This window comes from Bidens hawaiensis, unplaced genomic scaffold (assembly GCF_021521415.1).
Source record: "Bidens hawaiensis isolate Kalapana, Puna unplaced genomic scaffold, B.hawaiensis_p1.1 tig00054100_1, whole genome shotgun sequence".
NCBI lineage: Eukaryota > Viridiplantae > Streptophyta > Magnoliopsida > Asterales > Asteraceae > Bidens > Bidens hawaiensis.
Window position 1 is genome coordinate 19677 of NW_027506285.1, and position 19764 is coordinate 39440.

Sequence of the window (19764 nt, forward strand, 5' to 3'; positions counted from 1 at the left end):
AATAACAAGCGTTTTTTTATCTTTAATATGAGTATGATTTTGTTACATAAAAATAAAAAAAATTACGTCATTGTGCTTTATTTTGCTTACCATTGTGTCTTTTTTCGTCATTGTGTCTATCCGTTTGTCAATGTGTTTTTTTTCGCCGTTGTGTCTTTCAACTAATCATTGTGTTTTTTTTAAATACTAATAACACCATTGTATAATAATATGTTAATATTAATGAAAAATAACGACAAATTATCTAATACATAAACACAATGATGAATACATATTACACAATAATCTGAAGCGTAAAACATAATAATTAATACATATAACACAATGGCCTGAAATGTAAGACACAATGGTAAATACGTATAACACAATGACCTGAAACGTAAAACACAATGGAATTTACATATTACACAATGACTTGAACGTAATACATAATGAACATATTCTCAACTTAAGTGAATGTTAAGTACAATGACTAAAACACAATGATAAGTAGAAAAACAAATGTTGAGCATAAAGGCACCATGACAAACAAAAAGACACAATGATGTATTCTTTATTTTAATTTTTATCTTTAATATGAATACCAACTGAAAAACACAATTACCAAAATCTATAACACGATACATAGAAAAACTCAATTAAAAAACACAATGGACAACCAAATAACACAATATAAAAAAACCCATTAACTTTTTTTGTATAGCAATATGATATTTATATTAATGATAAAAAACGCTTATTATTATGGTAAAAAAAATTCTAAAAAAAATGTTGTATGAAAAAATTATAGACATTTTAAAATGATGGAGGAATTAACATGTGTCTTGCATGTGGAGAGAGAAAATCATCATAAATGGATTATTACCTTCATGTCCTTCTCATCAATTTTTATTCTTAAATTAATCTCCACCGTCCAAATTTAATATCAATGGATTATATTCCTTCTCACCCTTCTCATTTTTGTTGTATTTTAACTTTACCCTAGATAGATAATACGTTTTAATAATTCCAAACATACAATCACAGTGTGTTTATGTTTGTCAATGTTTCGATGTAAAATTTACTGAATATCGATGTGCATGTTATCAACAAAATGATTTCATGTAACTTAAAAAAAGAGTATCAATTTTGGTTCAAGTTAAAATGTCCAGCAAAATGAGTTTCTATCATTTTTTTCAAGTATTTTTATTGTTTTGGGTCAACGATCAAGTCAACACGCATTCAAGTTATAACGGGATGTATGCCAAATAGGTTTGGGTCATTATAAAAAAATTCCTTTTTTTTAAATAAAAAACCGTATCCTTCCATATATTTAAAAGGTTGTTACTACTAAAAACTTGTTCAAACATATTGTCATCATCGCGGCATCACGCGGGTATACTACTAGTAAATTATAAATATTTGGTTCTTTGCCTTTCATTCGTTCTCTTACTCTCAATTGGTGTGTTAATTTTTCCAAAACTTCAGTTAAACAACCAATAGAAGCATGACAACTATTGATGATGGTTAAACTTTAGTTCAAGAACTACCAAGAGAAGCATGACAACTATTGATATGCAGGGGTCGATAAGCACACCAAAGACCAGTAACCCACCAAGGTGGTCCTCAAAAGACTAATGAACTATGTTTTATGTGCTTATTTATAAATGAAATTCGGTTGCAAATTATGAACATTAAAATACAAAATGAACTTAAATGAGCCAGAACTACCGAGTAAGGTTAAGCAAGCTTACCTTACACACTCAAACTATTCTTTATTAACAACTCACTTTCAAGCAATCTTTTCTTATCCAACAGGGTCCAGACTGTTTGAACAGCTCTATGAAGGTGTTGACAGCCAAAAGGTGGGATTGCATATTACAAGAATAACAATTGGATTTAAGTGAACCATGTGATCTGGGGAATTTCAGATTGAAATGAGTTTTTGTTCGCAGTTTATTTCGACCTCTTTATAGAGTGCTTCTTAACTTGAACTTGAATTGAGGGTCCGAGTAGGAGGGATGCCCTCTAAGATAATCGGAAAAACCATGTAGCTTTAGAAGGTCATAGCAGTACGTTTCAATAAATCACCTAAAACCAAATTTAAAGCAAAATAATAAACCATCCACAATGACTATGATACACACCCCTATTATACACGCTATTCTTCCTTTCTGGTCTTTTATATGCATTACAAAGTACAAAACATACAATACCAGCCTTTACAGACCCATAATCTCCACGTGTAGAAACTATCACTTCTATCTGCAAATTTGTCAAACAGATGTAAGTAATCAACCCGTAAAACAAATTTGCTATATTCCACAATGTGGAATTGCTTTCAAGTTAGGAGCTCATACCTTAAATTCAGGTTCAAACGAAAAGCATTGATCTTCCTTGTATTATCACTTGTCTGGATGTGCACGTTTGGCTTTGCGGCGTGGTTGGTTAGGCTGGCGAGTTGGCCTTTTAGCCTTTTTACTGCATTTCAAGAAAATTTAAAATCGATTTATATTCTTGATTCAAAGATATTAAATGTAAGTTCTTCACTCCATCAGCAGATTAAAGTAGCAGATGGACTTACAAAAGGATTGCTGACAAAATTTTGAACAGGATTAAAACAGGCAGCACCAACAAGGCAGAAGCCTGAAACAAATATACAGTCATTCCAATTTTTACTGTTTTCAAATCCACACACACAAACACATATGTACATAGAGAGGAGAGAGAGGGACATACAGTAAACCAAACTAACTCCTTAGTTGCAATAGCACTGCTAATTTCATGTTTTTTCAGTGAATCTTCAATGACTCCTTGAACCTTGAGTAGTACAGGTATTGGACAGGATTAAAACAATAACAAGAAGCTTATGTAGCACTTAATGAAGACAAAAGGTATGCCTTAAAATTCAGTTATACACAATGCATAGTATGCAATATATGTAGATAAACTTGTAAAAGGCATGTGGACAAACCAAATACCACACCCTTTGAGGTTGTATTCTATACCTGATGATGGTATTTAGTAGCTGATTCAAGAAACTTCCCATAAGCTATAACTGCCTCCTTTGTGTAAGGTGCCACTGTTTCCCGAGCTTTATCAAGATGAGGTTTTGTTGCAGTAGCAATCTGGTCAATGTATGGCCCGGATACCTTCTTCACAGTCTGTCATCAAGAAATTTTCTAATAAAAACACATTAAGTAAACATATATTATATCTACACAATTAAGCAACGTAAAAATAATCGTGTTGATTAAGACATACCTGAAAGTGAGGGTCGACAATTTCCTTGATTTTTATCACGTGTGGAGTTACGGTATCCTTGGTTTGAATATAAACTTCTTTTGTCTTTTCTGTTAGTGATTGTAGTTGCGGTTCAATGGTAGTTACTACCAACACCCATTGTTCTTTAGCAGCTGGGATCCATTTCTGTGTAAATTTAGAAATACAAAATAAAAGCTAATATAAAGTGATCATATACACAAACACTATATAAAAAATAATCAAAAGTCAGAAAGTCACTTACAGTTTTGATTGTCTGCACATGAGGTTCCGCCCATTTTTCAACTTGTGCCCTTTTTTCAAAAGTCTGCACAAAAAATATTAGACGTTTACATGTCTTCTCATAAAGACAAAAAAAAATGAACAATTTAACCAAAATGAGTGTAACAGGTTTTAACAAATGGTACATGCAATAATGCTTGCTGCATATACAAATATTACCTTTTGCTTAAGTGACTCAAAAGCAGGTTTTCCATGTTCTTTCCAGTGGCTGTTCACATGAGACTGCAAGACAACAATACAGTCAACCCGATTCTTTTGAGCACAAGTGGCATACTAAAATAACTACCTGAAAACCAACCAAATGAGCTGCGAGCCAAGGTGGCAACCATGCACCATAAACCTAAATACAGTTTACAGAACACAGAATAAGGTTTCAAAAATGCAAGTATGATTACTCAAATCTGTTTACAAAACAGAGTAAAGAAAAATGAACATTTGAAAGAGCTAATGGCATTGAGAAATAGCTAAGTTTCAGGTTATACCTCAGTCAGTTCTTTAATTTTCGATGTTGCTTCAAATTTAGCCTTTTTAAGTTCCTCCTGCATATGATTAGCTAAGTTTCAGGTTGACAACATTGTACGTTTTCATATTCTCATCAATATATCAAACATCACTGTTGTGGACAAACCTCCGCAATTTTAAAAGCACGCTCTGTTTTGTGAAGTTTTGTCTTCTGTTCATCAACAACTTGTTGAAGCTGAAACAAAAGATAGAATAACAATTAACAAAACAAAGATGTATGTCTTGGTCACAAACAAAAAAAAAAGGTAAAAATTCAGGACTAAAAAAGAACATAAACAGAAAAGATGGTTTGGCAAGAAGATCATCACAAGACATTTCAGGAAACAATATTAAAAATTCAATTTAGAAATTAGCAATAACTAACAAAAGGCATAGATTCTTGATACTGAATTCGCATTAAATGCTATAAACTAGCCCGTAGGGCAGCATAATATTGCCCTTTAGCTCGTATGCTTTATAATTGTAGCAGAATATGAGTTCAACCTTCTTATCCGCACAAATTAACAAAATTTTGTTTATATTAAAACCACAAATCGTCCAAACATTCTTGTCTTTATATTCTTCATAAAGTTGAGTAAAAACTCAAGTGTAACAAGATTATACATTGGTTATCGGATAATATCCACATAAGTGAAGAACACTAGTTCAGATCTCATTAAAACTTGAATCACTAAACAACTTACATCGTTAAGCTTTGAGTTCAGATCAACCAATTTCTTCTCCAAATCTTTTGTACGAGTTTCCAAAGCCTCCCTTACATCATTCTTCACTTGTATCTCCGTTTGGAGTTTCTCCACCTGCAAAAATTTCATGCTGTCTTAATAAAAATATCATCTTAAGATGTTTAATTAGATTGATACATCATACAAACCTGCTTCTCCAATTCATGAACGTGCGCATGCGCCTTTTTAACGTGTTCATTAGCATCTAAGGACGATTTAGCCTGTTAAACAAAAACAAAAACAAAAACAAAAATTAGTTCTCGCTTAACCGTTAACATACCAAAATAATTCATATTCATTTCCTTCTATAGCAAATCATTAAAATAATTACCTCTAGCGAAGCTACCTCGTGTTTCAACGAAGCAATACTATCCGATTTCTCTACAATCGCCTTCTCTTTCTCTGCAATCGCCTTCTCTTTCTGAGCAATCACCTCGTCCTTGCTTTTCAACTCGTGATTCTTCTCGTCAACAAGCGATTCTACGAAATCAAACGCGTTATCAGATTACTTTAAAACAGATCGAATCACATTTCAACAATTTAAGTAACACAAACACTATAATAATAATAATAATAATAATAATAATAATAATAATAATAATAATAATAATAATAATAATAATAATAAGCTAGGGTCATTAGGTTTCGCGTTAGCTAAGTTAGAGTTAACATTATAAATAGACAATAATGACCAATTGTGTTGAAATCTGAATACGGAACCTAGGGTTAAGAAAGTAACGTACGCCACAAGTTACAAGCTAAGCTAAGAGGATTTATAAGAAATTGGTTGTATGTAGTGGTAATTAATAAAAAGAATAATAGAAAGAAAACCGAGTGAATGGATCTTGGAAGTGAGTTGATCGAACTGGAGTTGGAAAGCCTGGGATCCAACTGCAACTTCTTCTTCTTCATCAGCTTGAATCGGAGTGATAATTAGGATGGAAATAATAATAATAATAATATGGAGGTTGAAGGCCGCCATATCAGTAGTGGTACGATTTGGATTTGGATTTGGATTTGGATTTGGGGTTGAAAGTAACGGAGTGTGGATGAATATTGTGTCTCGTCTTCGACAACGTGGCCGGTGTTGGAAGTAACCAAATCATACAAACACGTGGGGCATAATAAGCCATGGTTCAGATTTTACATTTTACCATTTTAACCAATTCACTTTTTACTTTTTTTATTTTTTTTTTGTCATTTGAATGTAAAGTAGAAGGTTAACGAGAATTTGATAATTAATGGCTCATGATGATACTATGTGGCTACTTGTGTTTTGGTGATAAAGATAAATGTTTATCGGTTATAACTGATTGTTTAACGGTAAAACTCAGATAACTCGATTCTAGTGACCCGAAATTGGATTCATTGAATACTTCTAGTTGAAGGGTACACTTTAGACTAAGGCATGCGAGGGATTTGCTTGGATTGACCACCATGTGGACTTCACGTAGATTTGCGTCATTGGTAGTTTTTTGTATTTCTTCAAGATACTCTAGTTGTTGCTTCTTTGCTCGCATTTAGCAACCATGGTTTAGCCATTTGGAGTTCTCCCAACTCTGCCTTTTTCATAATTTTTAAACTCTAAATAAACTTACGCAAAATGGTTATGTAGAATTTGAAGTAGATTACACTTTTCGTCACTTAGGTTTACCTAAAACGTAATCTCTTTTCATTTAACTAAGGTAATTACATCAACGTCTTTTATTTGAAAGCTATCATACTTTTTGTCATTTCTACTTACTAATGTTAATTTTTTATACTAGTATTTTTCTAAACGATTATTTTGTCCTTACAAATAGAGGAAAAACTATGTAATTTTGATTTTCATGATTATTTTAATTTTTTTTCTTTTGCCTTTCTTATCACTTTTAATTATAATACTTTTTAAAGTGTTTAATTAATTAACTTATTTCTTTTACGGATGTATAATGTTTTATAGCCAAGTAATTAATCATTTATTAGGTGTGAACGAGCATATCTAAGTCGACAAGCTTGTTAGTGATTCATTTAACTTAAGAGAACTTGACTCAGTAGTGGATTAATTATTAATCGTGGGTGTAAATGACCGGAGCAGAAAATTATAAATTATAAAAAATATATTAATATATATATATATATATATGTATTTTTCTCATCTTACTTTTTATGGCTTTTTTAACAAATTATAAGAGTGTATACTTTTTTCTATTAAAAAACAAATAAAATTCTGAAAAGTTTGTCATAAATTTTCACCATTAATCAGATTTCCGTTATTTTTATTGTCATTAGATGTTTTTGTATCATTAAGTAAAAATTTAATTAGTTCATTTTTAGCTTTCTTCTTGACAAATTTTTGATTGGTTAATCTAAACTAGTGAACATGAAATTGAGTCCATACATGTATAAAATATTAGAGATACAAAAAATGAGGTTAACTAAAAATATTAAATGACCCAATACTAAGTAGCTTGTAGTCCTACTAAGGTATAATAAAGATGTCACTAACAAACAGATTAAAGATACTATTATATGATAAATATTAGCGTAGATTTAAGAGTTGGCATCTCTAAAAAAATCAACGATCCAATATGTAGGCCTCTTTAGAGAATTCTATAATCTTTTTAATATAATTGTAATAATATATGTATTTAAATATTAATTTTATAGAATCGAATTACTAAAAAAGTTTTCGACAAACAAATCAATAAAAGTTATATATGACATGAATGCTAAACGGTCTCGTAACTTATTACAAGAAAAAGGTTATTGCATCTTATTTGTTACATATATATTTATTAAACTAATTAATACAATTTAAAGCATTTAACATAAAGATCAGTACAACTTAACTTTGTCGGGAACTTAAAACGATTTAGTTACTACCCAAATGAGCTATTAGCTAAATTCATCACATCGGGATACACTCGTCTTTAGATTCGGGAAAACCTCACCTAAGGTGAACGCCTGTGAACACTCACTCGAATGGACGACAGCATGGTGAGATCATAAAAACCCGTTCATTTCAAGAATCCAACAAGTGAACATTATCTACTTGTCTGGTCTCCCATCATCATCTGGTGCCCGCTAAAACTAAAATGTTTGGTGGCAGAAATTGAACCTGGCCCGAGTTACATAAAACACTAAGTCTCTTCTTTATCGCTCCATCACAAACTCATTAACTAAAAAGTAATAATATCATATGTATTTTAATATTAATTTTATAAAATCAATTTACTGGCTAAACGGTAGCATTCACATTATCAACTCTATCTAAATCTCTATAATTATACTAAAAAACACTACATTTTCTCTCTCATATACAATCAAATAATATTTTTTTTACATCTTTATCATTATCTTTTCTCTCTCCTCCACTCACAACCACTTTCAAATATATTAAAAAATAAATAAAGAATGAACAGCGGTTCTCTAAATTAACTCAAAATTTACCCGGCTCTAACTTTTCTCTCTTTACTATTTACTATTATCTAAAAAATTTTAGATATTTCTTTAACAAAATTTTTAAAGGTCGTAATGTGAATGCAACAAAAAGTTACTCCATCTTATTTGTCATAAATATATCATATATGTTTAATAAACTAATTAATACCATTTAAAACATTAACATATAATATCATTACAACATATAACGATCTAGTTACAACCCAACAATTAAGTTATATATATAAACACTCACCATCTCTTCAACTTCCACACTCCCAAATTCATTTCAAGTCCAACAATGGCACCAGGAAGCAGAAACATTCCAACAGAGATCATCCCTGAGGTTCTATACCGTCTTCCCGCCAAATCACTCTGCCGGTTCAGGTGCGTTTCCAAGGGTTTCAATTCTCTAATTTCGGAACCCGGGTTCATCAAAACACATCAAAATACTGTTAACCGCAAACACTTCATTTTAGAGTATGGTCATAATGAGTCACTTTATACTCTGCCATTTGATTATCATCAAGAAGTTGTATTGACACCAAAAGAACTTTGTTTTACATTCAAGCCTCATGTGGATATGTTTACATTCCATGGTTCTTGCAATGGGTTGGTTTTGGTGTCGGGTCATGACGTGGACGGTGGACATAGACTTGTTGTTGTAAACCCTACTACGAATGTGTTTTTGGAAGTACCCGAATCGTGTTTCGATATTGTAGATGAGTTGAGGGAAATTGATATTGTGTATGGGTTTGGTTATGATTCGGTTAGTGATGATTACAAGGTTGTTACTGTCTCGTTTTATAATAATGAGGAGGAGGTTAATGATGTTGAGAATATCTTTGTGCATGTTTATAGTCTATACATGGAGGCGTGTGTGTCGTTTTGGTTATGATCATAGTTATGGCAAGAGTTATTCGGGTGTGTTTGTTAGCGGGTTTCTTCATTGGATTGCTATTAAGGATTCGGACGAGGATTTGCGAGTGATTGTTGCGTTTAGTTTAGCGGATGAGAGGCTTAGTGAAGTGGCATTGCCAAAGTCTTGTAATGACGCGGATGTTGGGGTTAAGAATGGGCTTAAACTTTGTTTTGGGGAAAAGCTTGCGGTTTTCGTGGAAGGTGATGTGTGGCTGATGATGGAGTATGGGGTGGTGGAATCTTGGACGAAGGTTGTACTTTGTGGAATCGATGCGAGTCTGATGGTTCGACTCGAGGTTTTTTATGAGAATGGGAAAGTTTTGTTTGTAGCCGGTGGTTCAATGTTGGTATGTGACATTGAAGAAGGACGTTTGTGTTTGTGTGATCGTGTGAATACTAGCAAGTTTAGTGTTAGAGGTATATGTGTTGAAAGCCTTGTGTCGCCAAAGTTCAACAAGAGTTCCAAGTGCAAGAATTGAAACTTGATATAGTATAGTGTTTCTAGCATCTTTTGTAATGTTAGTTTGAACATGTTTTGATGTATTTGGTTTTATAATATTGTTTTGGTTTTGTTTCACCTTTTTGAATCTAATCTTATTACTTGTTAGTTGTTACTCTAATTTGCTAGAATTTTTGTTAGTTTTAAAGACCAACTAAAAATATGTATTTTATAAAAAAGATTACCAAATAACTAACCGGGCAACGCCCAAACCAAATAACTAATCAAGCAACACCCAAAACACACCACAAAACAAGCAAACAACCCAACTACATGTCAAGCTCAAACCTATACCATTCCTCACAAGAAATAGATTTAAGCCTCGACTAGTTACGGATCTATACAAAATAGAGCGCCTTAAGGCTTAACATCTTCAATCAATCCCTTTAACGTAATCGCTTGCCTATTGAAAGCTAGGGCTAGGTCATTACGAGCCTTCCTTTTTAGTGAGATGCTACATACTTCATTTATTTGTTTTGTTTGGTTCCGTATCCTATTAATATGTTTTTAAGTTTAGATGTTTAGTGTATGAATCTAATAAGTGATAGCTAAAGTTACCCCTCTTTCTTGTTACATCAATCACTTCAACTTAATTTTTTAATTTTGTATCTCACTTCATTAATTTTTTTGCTTCCCTCTCTTGTCATATCAATCAACTTTATATCTAATAAGATGTTTTGACATATAAAAAACTTAATGCGCAGTCATTCTTAATTATTTCTCGACATTCGGACATAAATTTTGTTGAAAATAGAGTAATATTCAAAATAAATAATTTCTTTGTATCGTAATCTATACAAGCGTCGATATGTGAGCCGATAACGATCGAACAATATTGATACCGATATCAATATCATTGGAACTGATACCAAATTTCGTTATGTACGCTTTAACGCGTTTAATATAGATTTATATTTATTTTTTTTGTTCACATTTTACAATAACTTGTGTTCATTAACTTTTTAAAAACTTCGAATATGTAATTGTGTTTTAACTTTTTTTGTCCTGCAATGCGATATAGATATGTATATAAAATAGAGTATTTTTGTATCCTAAACTATACATGTGTCAGTACCATACTGGTAACGTGACGAATCAACCTGATTCCGACTTAACATCGGTACTAGTATCGGTATTTCAGAACCACTACTAATATATGTTTTCATGATTTTCAATTGATAAAAACATATGTGTTGATATTTTATTTTTAGCATCACGACTTTATTTATTGTTATTTCTTTTAGTTGCTACAGCAAAGGTCGGTATTGTATTGAAACGAACCAATACTAATGAGATTCACGTCGCGTAGCGCGGATGAGCCACTAGTTTTAAAAAATCATCAAACTTTATTAAAGATCTTTCAATTAAAAAGAGAGTCGTGTGAAACAAACTAAAATTATTAACAAAAAATCGAAGTATTAACAGACCGTATGTAGTTTGTTAACTTAGGGACAAAATGGTATAATACAGCCTTTTAACTTCTATTCTATCTGTAAGTTGCTCAAGTGCTACTCTTTTGTTTCCATGGATGCCTGAAAAACTTCTAACACCTAAAACAACTCGAACACAAATTTACGAGTCGGAAATGAAAACTTAAATCTAAGAAAAACCAATTTCAAAATTCAAACCCAAGAACACGAGCAAAAATGAGAAAGTATGAACAAAGTTCAGACATAAGCAACAATTTCGCACATAGTTCAAAATATCTATTTTAAAGTGACCGGCGATAAAAAAAAAAGGATACCCTAAACGGGCCAACCGCTCAACACTCTGACTATTGGTAATTAACTGAGTCAGACATGTCGAGTTCGGGCCTAAGTATCTCATTATGGTGTATGGGATTAAAAGACTATATGGTAGTTGGCATTAACTTATGCAGTTGGCCATAACTAATGTAGTTGGCCATAAGTTTGGTGGTTGGACATTTGTGTCAGGTAGTTAGACACAAATGAAAGTAGTTGGCATTAAGGGTTAGATATCACCCACCGCTATCATCTTTCAAAGTTTATTGTATTAAGGTTTTAAGTCAGTTTCCTTGATATAATAATAAGTGAAGTTCAGTATATTTCTTTGTTCGTTTATTCGATTAGCTTGGGACTTGATTGACCCGTTTGAAAAAGCTAACTGAATTCAACATGTCCACTTCAACTCTAACCCAATCTATCCAACCCATCGAGTACCATACTTGATCCAAACCACCCACTTTGCCACCTCTATCAGTCTTTTTTTTAACTGACTGCACAAAAAAGCCCATTAGAACCATAGCTGAAATACAAACATTTTTATGGTGGAACTTTTGCCCCTCACTAGATAAATGTAATACAGTTAAACAGGCCTTATCACTGCTGCATACAAGTTTTAAACTTCATCAAGAACACACAGAAAGTGATACGATTTATTCGAGACAACCGTTAATCTCCAAGAACACGAGAGAGAAGAAGAGAGACCAAATAAAATTCACTTATTAATTATTATTATTGAAAAGTTTTTAACGGTATTTAAAGGTAATAAAAATTAAAGAAAAAGTAGGAAACATAATTGAAGTAGAAAACAAATTCATTAGCTAAAATAAAAATAACTTGTAGATCAAGAAATTGGATTCTTGATAAGTATTGAAAAAGATCCATCCAAATCTTTTAAAACTTTTTAATCTTCATAACGGGCCGGAGGTTGGATTATCCATGTGGAACGGGCTCTCGTATTTCCCAAAACCGGTTTGACTGTTGATGAGCCTGGTTCCTGATTATGGGTCGTAACAGAAAGCGTAAATTGGTAGGCTAGTTAATTATAAACATTCAACATAAGCAAGCCTACCAACTGGTTTCATATAAGCTTGAAAAAATCAAAACATACACAATCTTGTCAACACAATAACTGTGCTCAAGGACCATATAACATAGTCAACATAACATCATAAAGGATTCATATTCAAGAATCAAGAAACATAACCGAAACTGTTGCTACTAGCAATCTAAACTATTCTAAGGCAACATATTAAGAGCAATAGCAAAAAATACTGACAATCATCTCATGATCAAGATATGCAACTCGGACAGCTTGTAAAATGCACAAACCTAAACTATAACTTGTTGATTTCTATATGAATTTTGGCGACACAAGGCTTTCCACATAAGCACCTTTGACCTTCAAGCCTTTAACATTCCCAGAAACATCAATACTTTTACAGAAACATTTTTCCTCAACATCATATATCCGCACTAGATCGCCACTAACCAACACAATCTTGCCATCCTCATCTAAAATCATCAGATCAACCATTGGAATCTCATCTAAACCATGAATCGAAATCTTGAACCAAGACTCCCTTACCACATACTCACTCATCAACCACACCTCATCATTCAAAAACACGCCAAGCTTTTCACCAACAACAACAAGCTTACAATCACTCGTGCACGCGATATCCACCCCAGTAGGAGACGGCACTTGAGTAAACGTCTCGTCAGATAAACTAAAAACCAACAATTACCGGTACACAATAAGGGCCTTTATAAGCAATCCAATGAATAACCCCATTAACGAAAACAACTGGCGAAGTCTTCCCGTTAGAATGAGGATGCGAATGATCACGAGGACAATTAACAGCCGGCCTCCTCCAGCGTTTACTTCTAAGGCTATAGATGTACACATCTATGTTATTATGAATGTAACAGAAGATAACAACCTTGTAATCATCAGTACGTGAATCATAACCGAATGCATACATGACGTCACATTCTAACATATTAATTGTTTTGTCAAAGCCGCATTCGGGTAATAGTACGAGTTCTTTGGTCGTCGGGTTGAAGACAACGAGCGAATGGGCGAAGCCAAGACAAGGCCGTTGCAAGAAGCATGGAAAAAGAATGATGCATGAGGAGGCAATTGAAGGTTAAGATTGTTTGGTGATTGAGTAGGAGTGAAAAGAATGAATTGGTTACGTCGGAATGGCGGCTGAGGGTAATTTGATGGAGTTTGGTGATAATGTCTACGCCGCGAGTTCCATCGGAAAGATTTTACGATGGAAATATTCAGAGGGTTATACAACACGAGGGTTTCTAATCGTGTAGGCTGACAGTTACGGGTTAAATTGTATAACACGAATATGACCTGTGTTTCTATTTGTATAGAATGTTATCCCCCGCATACCCAGGGCCGACTCAAAGCATGTTCGGCCCGTGTCACCATACAAGGGCTTCACATTATCAAACCCTACGCATACTAATAATTTTTTTACAATAAATAAAATTAAAAATTCAAAAAATATATAAATATTAAAAACGAAAAAATGAAAACAGCCCCCTTAATACAGGGGATATAATACGTATATTCAATGTAAATTTAATTTTTTTTGTTTATATTAAGACTTTTTAAAACTAACTAAATTTAAAACTAACTAAAAATTGCTAAATAAAAACCTGTATAGTTTCGGACTAGTTAAAGAACTAAATGTACCTTTTTATTAGCCTAAATAGACTGATTAGGGCCCCCTTTTTTGTACTTGCACAAGGTCCTACAGATCCCTCGTATTTTCAAAGGCGCGGTCCTATGCATACATTTAAAATCATGTAAACCAAACACGACAGTTTAACTCATTTATCTAATTATCTAACAAAACAAGTCGATCGTAAACGTTTTTATCAACTTGAGTAAAAAAATGAGTTAATTGGGTTTGATCAACATATTTACCAGGTTTGTGGGTCAACCTAGAGGTGGGCAAATCGGATCTTTTCAAAAATTAGAACTGAGTTGGAATCGATTTCGGGTATGGTCAGGTCGGGTTCGAAACAGAGTTTTATGCCCAACTCTAAGTCAACATGTTGAACTATATGGACTAAACAGATCAGCCCGAACATGACACGTTTCTAAACATGTTAGATATGCCAACCTAAAACATGATTAACTTCGAGTTATGTTTAGGTCATTTTTTATTTTTTGGTAATTTCATAAATTGCCATGACTAAACTAATTGGCTGGTTGGGAAAATGCTTTTAACTTGGTTCTCTAAGGGCATGTGATGTTTCATTAAAAAAAATGAAAAACGTCTTTTCACATGACTGTCACGTAGGCACGCAAGCAATAGCGGTTTGCTAATCACATTTACTAAAGTGTGTAAAGGTTTCACATGAAAATTAAATAAAGGAGAAAAATGACTTAAAAGAAAGTATGTTGAGGTGTAATGATTACATTGACCACGGGAATTAAATAAATGATCATCTTTGCCCCACCCAGTAGCCCAAAATGCCCACCCGGGCAGTGTTCCAACGCCCCACGGGAATTAATTAAATGATCATCTCCGCCCCACCCACTAGCCCAAAATGCCCACCCGGGCAGTGTTCCAACACCCATTTGGGCTGAGGTGGCCATGACCGTTAGCCCATTATAAAGAGTCTGATGACGATCGCTAATGGAAACGCCATAAAGCTACCCACTTATTTAAGCATTTCATATAACAGTTTTGCTTGGTCAGGTTTATTAGTTGTAAAGTCTAATTAGGTTTTATTTGGTGACTTTTATGCTTTTTTAACTAACACAAGTTTTGATATATCTGATCAAATATGATCGGTTTTTAACTAACAAAAGTTTTGATATATCTGATCAAATATGATCGACTGAAGCATTTTTCCCCCATTGTAAATATAACTTGACTTGTATGCTTGTTATAGTGAGAAAGGGGCATATAAAGCCTACATATCATTGAACTACATTTTAATCGTGCTGGTGCTTTTCATTGTGTTCACAGGGACCAGCGGGTAGACACTTGCTTTCCCAAAGAAACCAAAGTGTGCTAAACATTTCCTTAATTTCATCATAAAAGGTGGAATTTGTTTCTCATAGCCTTCATAGAGAAAAGAATGTGAGAAAAGAATGTGTTAAAGCCATTAAATTTCTTCTAGTTTAAGTTTTTCATGATGAATTGATGGATTCAAATACTATAGTTTATAGGGCTGAGCTCGGTTCGGTTCGGTTTTTAGGTAAAACCGAATCCAAAAATTCGGTTTTTTCATATATAAAAACCAATCGGTTTCGGTTTTTCGGTTTCGGTTCGGTTATATTCGTTTTTTTTTTTTTTTCTTGTTTTGTTTTTTTTGTTCTATTAATTGTTTTATGCAACTAGTTCCTATGTACAAAAATAAATATTAACATTTACTATTCCTTTCACAAACTCTAATTTCTCTTACAAATCTATTGAACCAACAAACTCCTAATTTGTTTCGGTTGTTGTCGCATATGGCATAGTATAAATTATTTAACAATCATTTAATTTAATTATTTTAATATACCAAGTTAATCGGTTCGGTTCGGTTTTTTTCGGTATTTTTGAAATGGGTAACCGAACCGAAACCGAAATTTCGGTTTTCCAAAAAATAAAAAAAAAACCGTCGGTTAATGCTCCGGTTCGGTTTTTTCGGTTATTTCGGTTTCGGTTCGGTATTTTCTGCTCACCCCTAATAGTTTTTGATGCAGCGCGACTAGCAATCAAATGGCTCAAGAACACAATGATTTCATTCAAACGATGAAAACCGAATGATTCGGTGAACAAGCTTAAAAGCTTACAAATTCTTTATTAAAATCAATCAACTAACAAAACAAAAGACCTAACAATCTTATTTATAATTAAAAATAAACATTGGGCTGGGCCGACTTAATGGACTAGATGTTTCTGCATCAGTTTCACTTTCACATACTTAAGGACCAACATGGTAAAACATGTAATTTCTCAAACATGAGAAACAGAACATATTACTAGGTACTGAAATTCCTGTATCTATTTGGAAGTTGCTCAACTATTAACTCTTTTGTTTCCATGGATGCCTGAAACACCTCTAATACCTAAATCTAATAATCAACTCCAAACCTAACACACACACACACACACACACACACACACCCAAAAAAAAAGTAATAAATAAAATCAGTTTTAAACACAAAAATAGAGAACACAAACATAAAGGAGAGAGTATGAAGTTATGAACCTTTTAATCACATGCCTGTGAGCCAGAGTTCAAAATGTCTACTTTAGAAATGTGATCAAAAGATAAAACAAAAGGAGTACTCTCAACGGGTCAATCGCTCAACACTCTGAGCTGTTACCCGTTTGAAAAAGCTAACCAAATTCAATATGTTCATTTTAACTCTTAAGCCAAATACCCTATCTAGATATCCCGCCCACCGAGTTCCATATTTGATCCAAACCACCCACTTTTCCACCTCCATTATTCTTCTTTTTAAGCAATGCCGCCATCATTTGCAACTGGTTGCACAAAAAAGCCAATTAGAACCATAACTTAAATACAAACATTTATAGGCTGGAACTTTTGCCCCTCACTAGATACAATGCAAATACGATACATACGTAATCATATCATCTATAACCAGTTAGCACAAATCTTGTTGCTTCTGCATACAAGTTTCAAACTTCAACAAGAATACACATAAAGCATAAATTTTGTAGGCCAGTTAATCATAAACATTCAGCATAAGTCTGCCAGTCATTTTGTTTCTAGTAGTTTCGAATAGGCTTGAGAGTAACCACACACACACGACATAAAACACTCTCCGTAAGTCCCAAAAGACACCCTATCTTGTCAACACAATGCACAAGATGTGATCAATGACCACACAACTAAGTGCGCAACACAACATCATAAATTAAGATTAATATTCAAGAATCAAGAAACAAAATCAAAACTATTGTTACTAGCAATATAAACTATTCTAAGCAAAACTAAAAAAGCTTGACAATCATCTCATTATCAAGATATGCAACTCGAACAAATTTAACTTTTAGTTATAACAAAAATGCTTGAAAATATAAATAAAACCTTAAACTTCCTACACGAACCTGCGCTAATACTTGTTGATTTCTAACTGATTCATCTGAATTTTGGCGACACGAGGCTTTCTACATAAATACCTTTGACCTTAAACCCCTCAACATTCCTAGAAATATCAATACTTTTACAAAAACATTCCTTTTCAACATCATACATACGCATTCGACCGCCACTAACCAACACAATCTTTCCATCTTCATAAATAATCGTCGGATCAACCATCATCGGAGTCTCATCAAAACCATGAATTCGAATCTTCAACCACGACTCCCTTACGCCATACTCATTCATCAACCACACCTCATCTTTCAAAAACATTCCAAGCTTCTCACCAACAGCAACAACTTTGCAACCCCGCATAGACTCAACATCAACCGAACCAGGCAACGCCACTTCACTAAACACCTCATCCGCTAAACCAAACACAGCAATAACCGGCACACGAGACTAGCCTTTACACGCAATCCAATGAAGACAACCACTAACAAACACACCAGGCACATGCATATTCTGAACATTCCCATCAGAATGATCAAAAGGCGAATCAACCGTCCGCGTCCACGTATTATTCCTAACGCTATAAACATGCACAAACATATCATTAGGCGGAATCAAATAGCTATAATGAAAATACGACACCGTAACAACTTTATAATAATCACTGGCTGCATCATAACCAAACCAAACCCATACACAATATCAATATCCAACATGTTACTTAACATCTCCCAACCGGGTTCGGGTATCTCAACAAACTCGCTCGTTGTCGGGTTTAGGACAACGAGCGAATGAGTGTCGATGACGTCATCTTTACAGGCCAACACAAGGCCGTTACATGAACCGTGAAAAATAAGCATACCCACGTGAGGTAACATGGGTTTGTTTTTGTTTTTGTTATTAATATTGTGTGGGTTAAATGTGAGTGAATAGAGTGAGGTGTTGTGGTGGTTGCATAGGATGTGATGGCGGTTGAGGGTTAATTGATGGGTTTTGATGAATTGGGGGTTTGTGATTTGGGTAAGCCAGTGTTTCGAAACGCATCTGAAACGGCAGAGGGATTTGGCCGGAAGGCGGTGGAGGATGACGGTGATGATCTCCGGTGGGAGTTCGGTGACGGTGACAGCGTCGGAGGTTACCGGGTCCATCGGTGGGAGGTGTTTGGTGTGAGGGTAACCGATGATTTATGTATTACACGGCTGAGATTTTATTGTGGGTTTTATTGAAGTGTTGGATTATTACTTGTGCGACACGTAACACGTTTAATAAAATATTATTAATAAAAATAATAATAATAATAATAATAATAATAATAATAGAACTAACGCTATAAAAACTAACATATTTTCTGTTTTTTCTCACAAAAGTCACTCAACAATTTTTTGCATGTTAAAGTCCTCACATGTTAAATTTGAACAAATAAATGACGTAAGTTATAAAAAATTTAAACTATATGAAACTTATGTTCTTTTTGCTTATTAAAGTCGGTCATCCGATTGATGTGAAAGGAAGTGATGATAAAAACCCGTTTAATTTATTTGTTCCTAGTTTCCAAGTGTTTTAATGTTGTTTTTGCTTATTTTCTTTTATCTGCACATGCTTAATTAATTCTCACTGTACTCTTCTTTTTTTAGTTGATAACCATAGCAGAAGCCAAAAACTAATACAAACTATATCAGTGAAGTGTTCAAAGTTATAGTATTTCATAATTTCATTATATTGGTATTTTTAAGTGTTCAAATAACCGATCGTAAATCATTTCTATTATTTATCTTATTGATTTAGTAACATTTAAGCAATGATATACAAAACAGAACAAGCCGACTTTTTTTTTTTGAAAGTTAACTTTTATAAACAAACGCCTCAAAAGCAAAGGCCCCAACAACAAACCAATTACAACATATTACACAAGCAAAATTATACCAATCGGCCCAAGATGCCAATCTATCTCTAAACCTATTTTTGAGCCAAAGATAACCAAGAGACTTGACTTCATCCAAAATCTTTCTAGGAATAGCGTCCTTGTTAGAGAAATGAAGGTCATTACGGGCCCTCCTTATACACCAACAAGTGATAATCAAAATACCATAAAAGATTTCTTTAAATTGATCTCATTTCCGAACTATCAAGTGAAGCTTGAGGATGTCCCTGATTGTGAAGGCAAAAATTGGGTCCACATTGCACCATTGGCTAACCCCTTGCCAAACAACTGATGCAATGAGGTGAAGAGATGGTCTACCGTTTCAGTAGAGTCCCCGCACAGAGGGCACAAAATAGAATCCAATATAATGTCCCGCAT

The 19764-nt window shown here is 33.6% G+C and overlaps 2 protein-coding genes and 2 pseudogenes across 3 annotated transcripts; 1 reads left to right on the top strand and 3 right to left on the bottom strand.

Moving 5' to 3' along the window:
* Positions 1 to 2099: 2099 nt before the first annotated feature.
* On the bottom strand, positions 2100 to 5772 carry LOC143617364 (uncharacterized). 2 transcript variants are annotated; one of them, XM_077089949.1, is made up of 15 exons: positions 5619 to 5772; positions 5119 to 5267; positions 4937 to 5008; positions 4749 to 4862; positions 4172 to 4240; positions 4026 to 4082; positions 3830 to 3883; positions 3703 to 3765; positions 3506 to 3568; positions 3244 to 3408; positions 2988 to 3143; positions 2719 to 2799; positions 2564 to 2625; positions 2340 to 2460; positions 2100 to 2244 (listed from the first exon to the last, which is right to left on the bottom strand). In XM_077089949.1, the coding sequence occupies exons 1-14, from the start codon at positions 5767 to 5769 to the stop codon at positions 2385 to 2387; spliced, it is 1332 nt and encodes a 443-aa protein (XP_076946064.1). In that variant the 5' UTR covers positions 5770 to 5772; the 3' UTR covers positions 2100 to 2244; positions 2340 to 2384. The 2 variants fall into 2 exon arrangements, with proteins under 2 accessions (XP_076946064.1, XP_076946065.1); XM_077089950.1 differs by having other exon boundaries at positions 2189 to 2254; positions 2351 to 2460.
* A 2739-nt stretch (positions 5773 to 8511) lies between these two features.
* On the top strand, positions 8512 to 9610 carry LOC143617363 (F-box/kelch-repeat protein At3g06240-like). Its single transcript, XM_077089948.1, has 2 exons — positions 8512 to 9101; positions 9148 to 9610. Exons 1-2 carry the CDS (start codon positions 8512 to 8514, stop codon positions 9608 to 9610), a joined length of 1053 nt encoding a protein of 350 aa, XP_076946063.1.
* Positions 9611 to 12726: 3116 nt separating this feature from the next.
* Positions 12727 to 13447, bottom strand: LOC143617361 (F-box/kelch-repeat protein At3g06240-like; annotated as a pseudogene).
* Positions 13448 to 17450: 4003 nt separating this feature from the next.
* Positions 17451 to 18699, bottom strand: LOC143617365 (F-box/kelch-repeat protein At3g06240-like; annotated as a pseudogene).
* Positions 18700 to 19764: the final 1065 nt, after the last annotated feature.

Coding starts and splice junctions, on each gene's coding strand:
- LOC143617363 (XM_077089948.1), top strand. CDS start 8,512: ATGGCACCAGGAAGCAGAAACATTCCAACAGAGATCATCCCTGAGGTT. Junction 9,102..9,147: donor GAGGCGTGTGTGTCGTTTTG/GTTATGATCATA, acceptor TGTGTTTGTTAG/CGGGTTTCTTCATTGGATTG.
- LOC143617364 (XM_077089949.1), bottom strand. CDS start 5,769: ATGGCGGCCTTCAACCTCCATATTATTATTATTATTATTTCCATCCTA. Junction 5,268..5,618: donor TTCCAAGATCCATTCACTCG/GTTTTCTTTCTA, acceptor TTGATTTCGTAG/AATCGCTTGTTGACGAGAAG. Junction 4,083..4,171: donor GTGCTTTTAAAATTGCGGAG/GTTTGTCCACAA, acceptor AATCATATGCAG/GAGGAACTTAAAAAGGCTAA.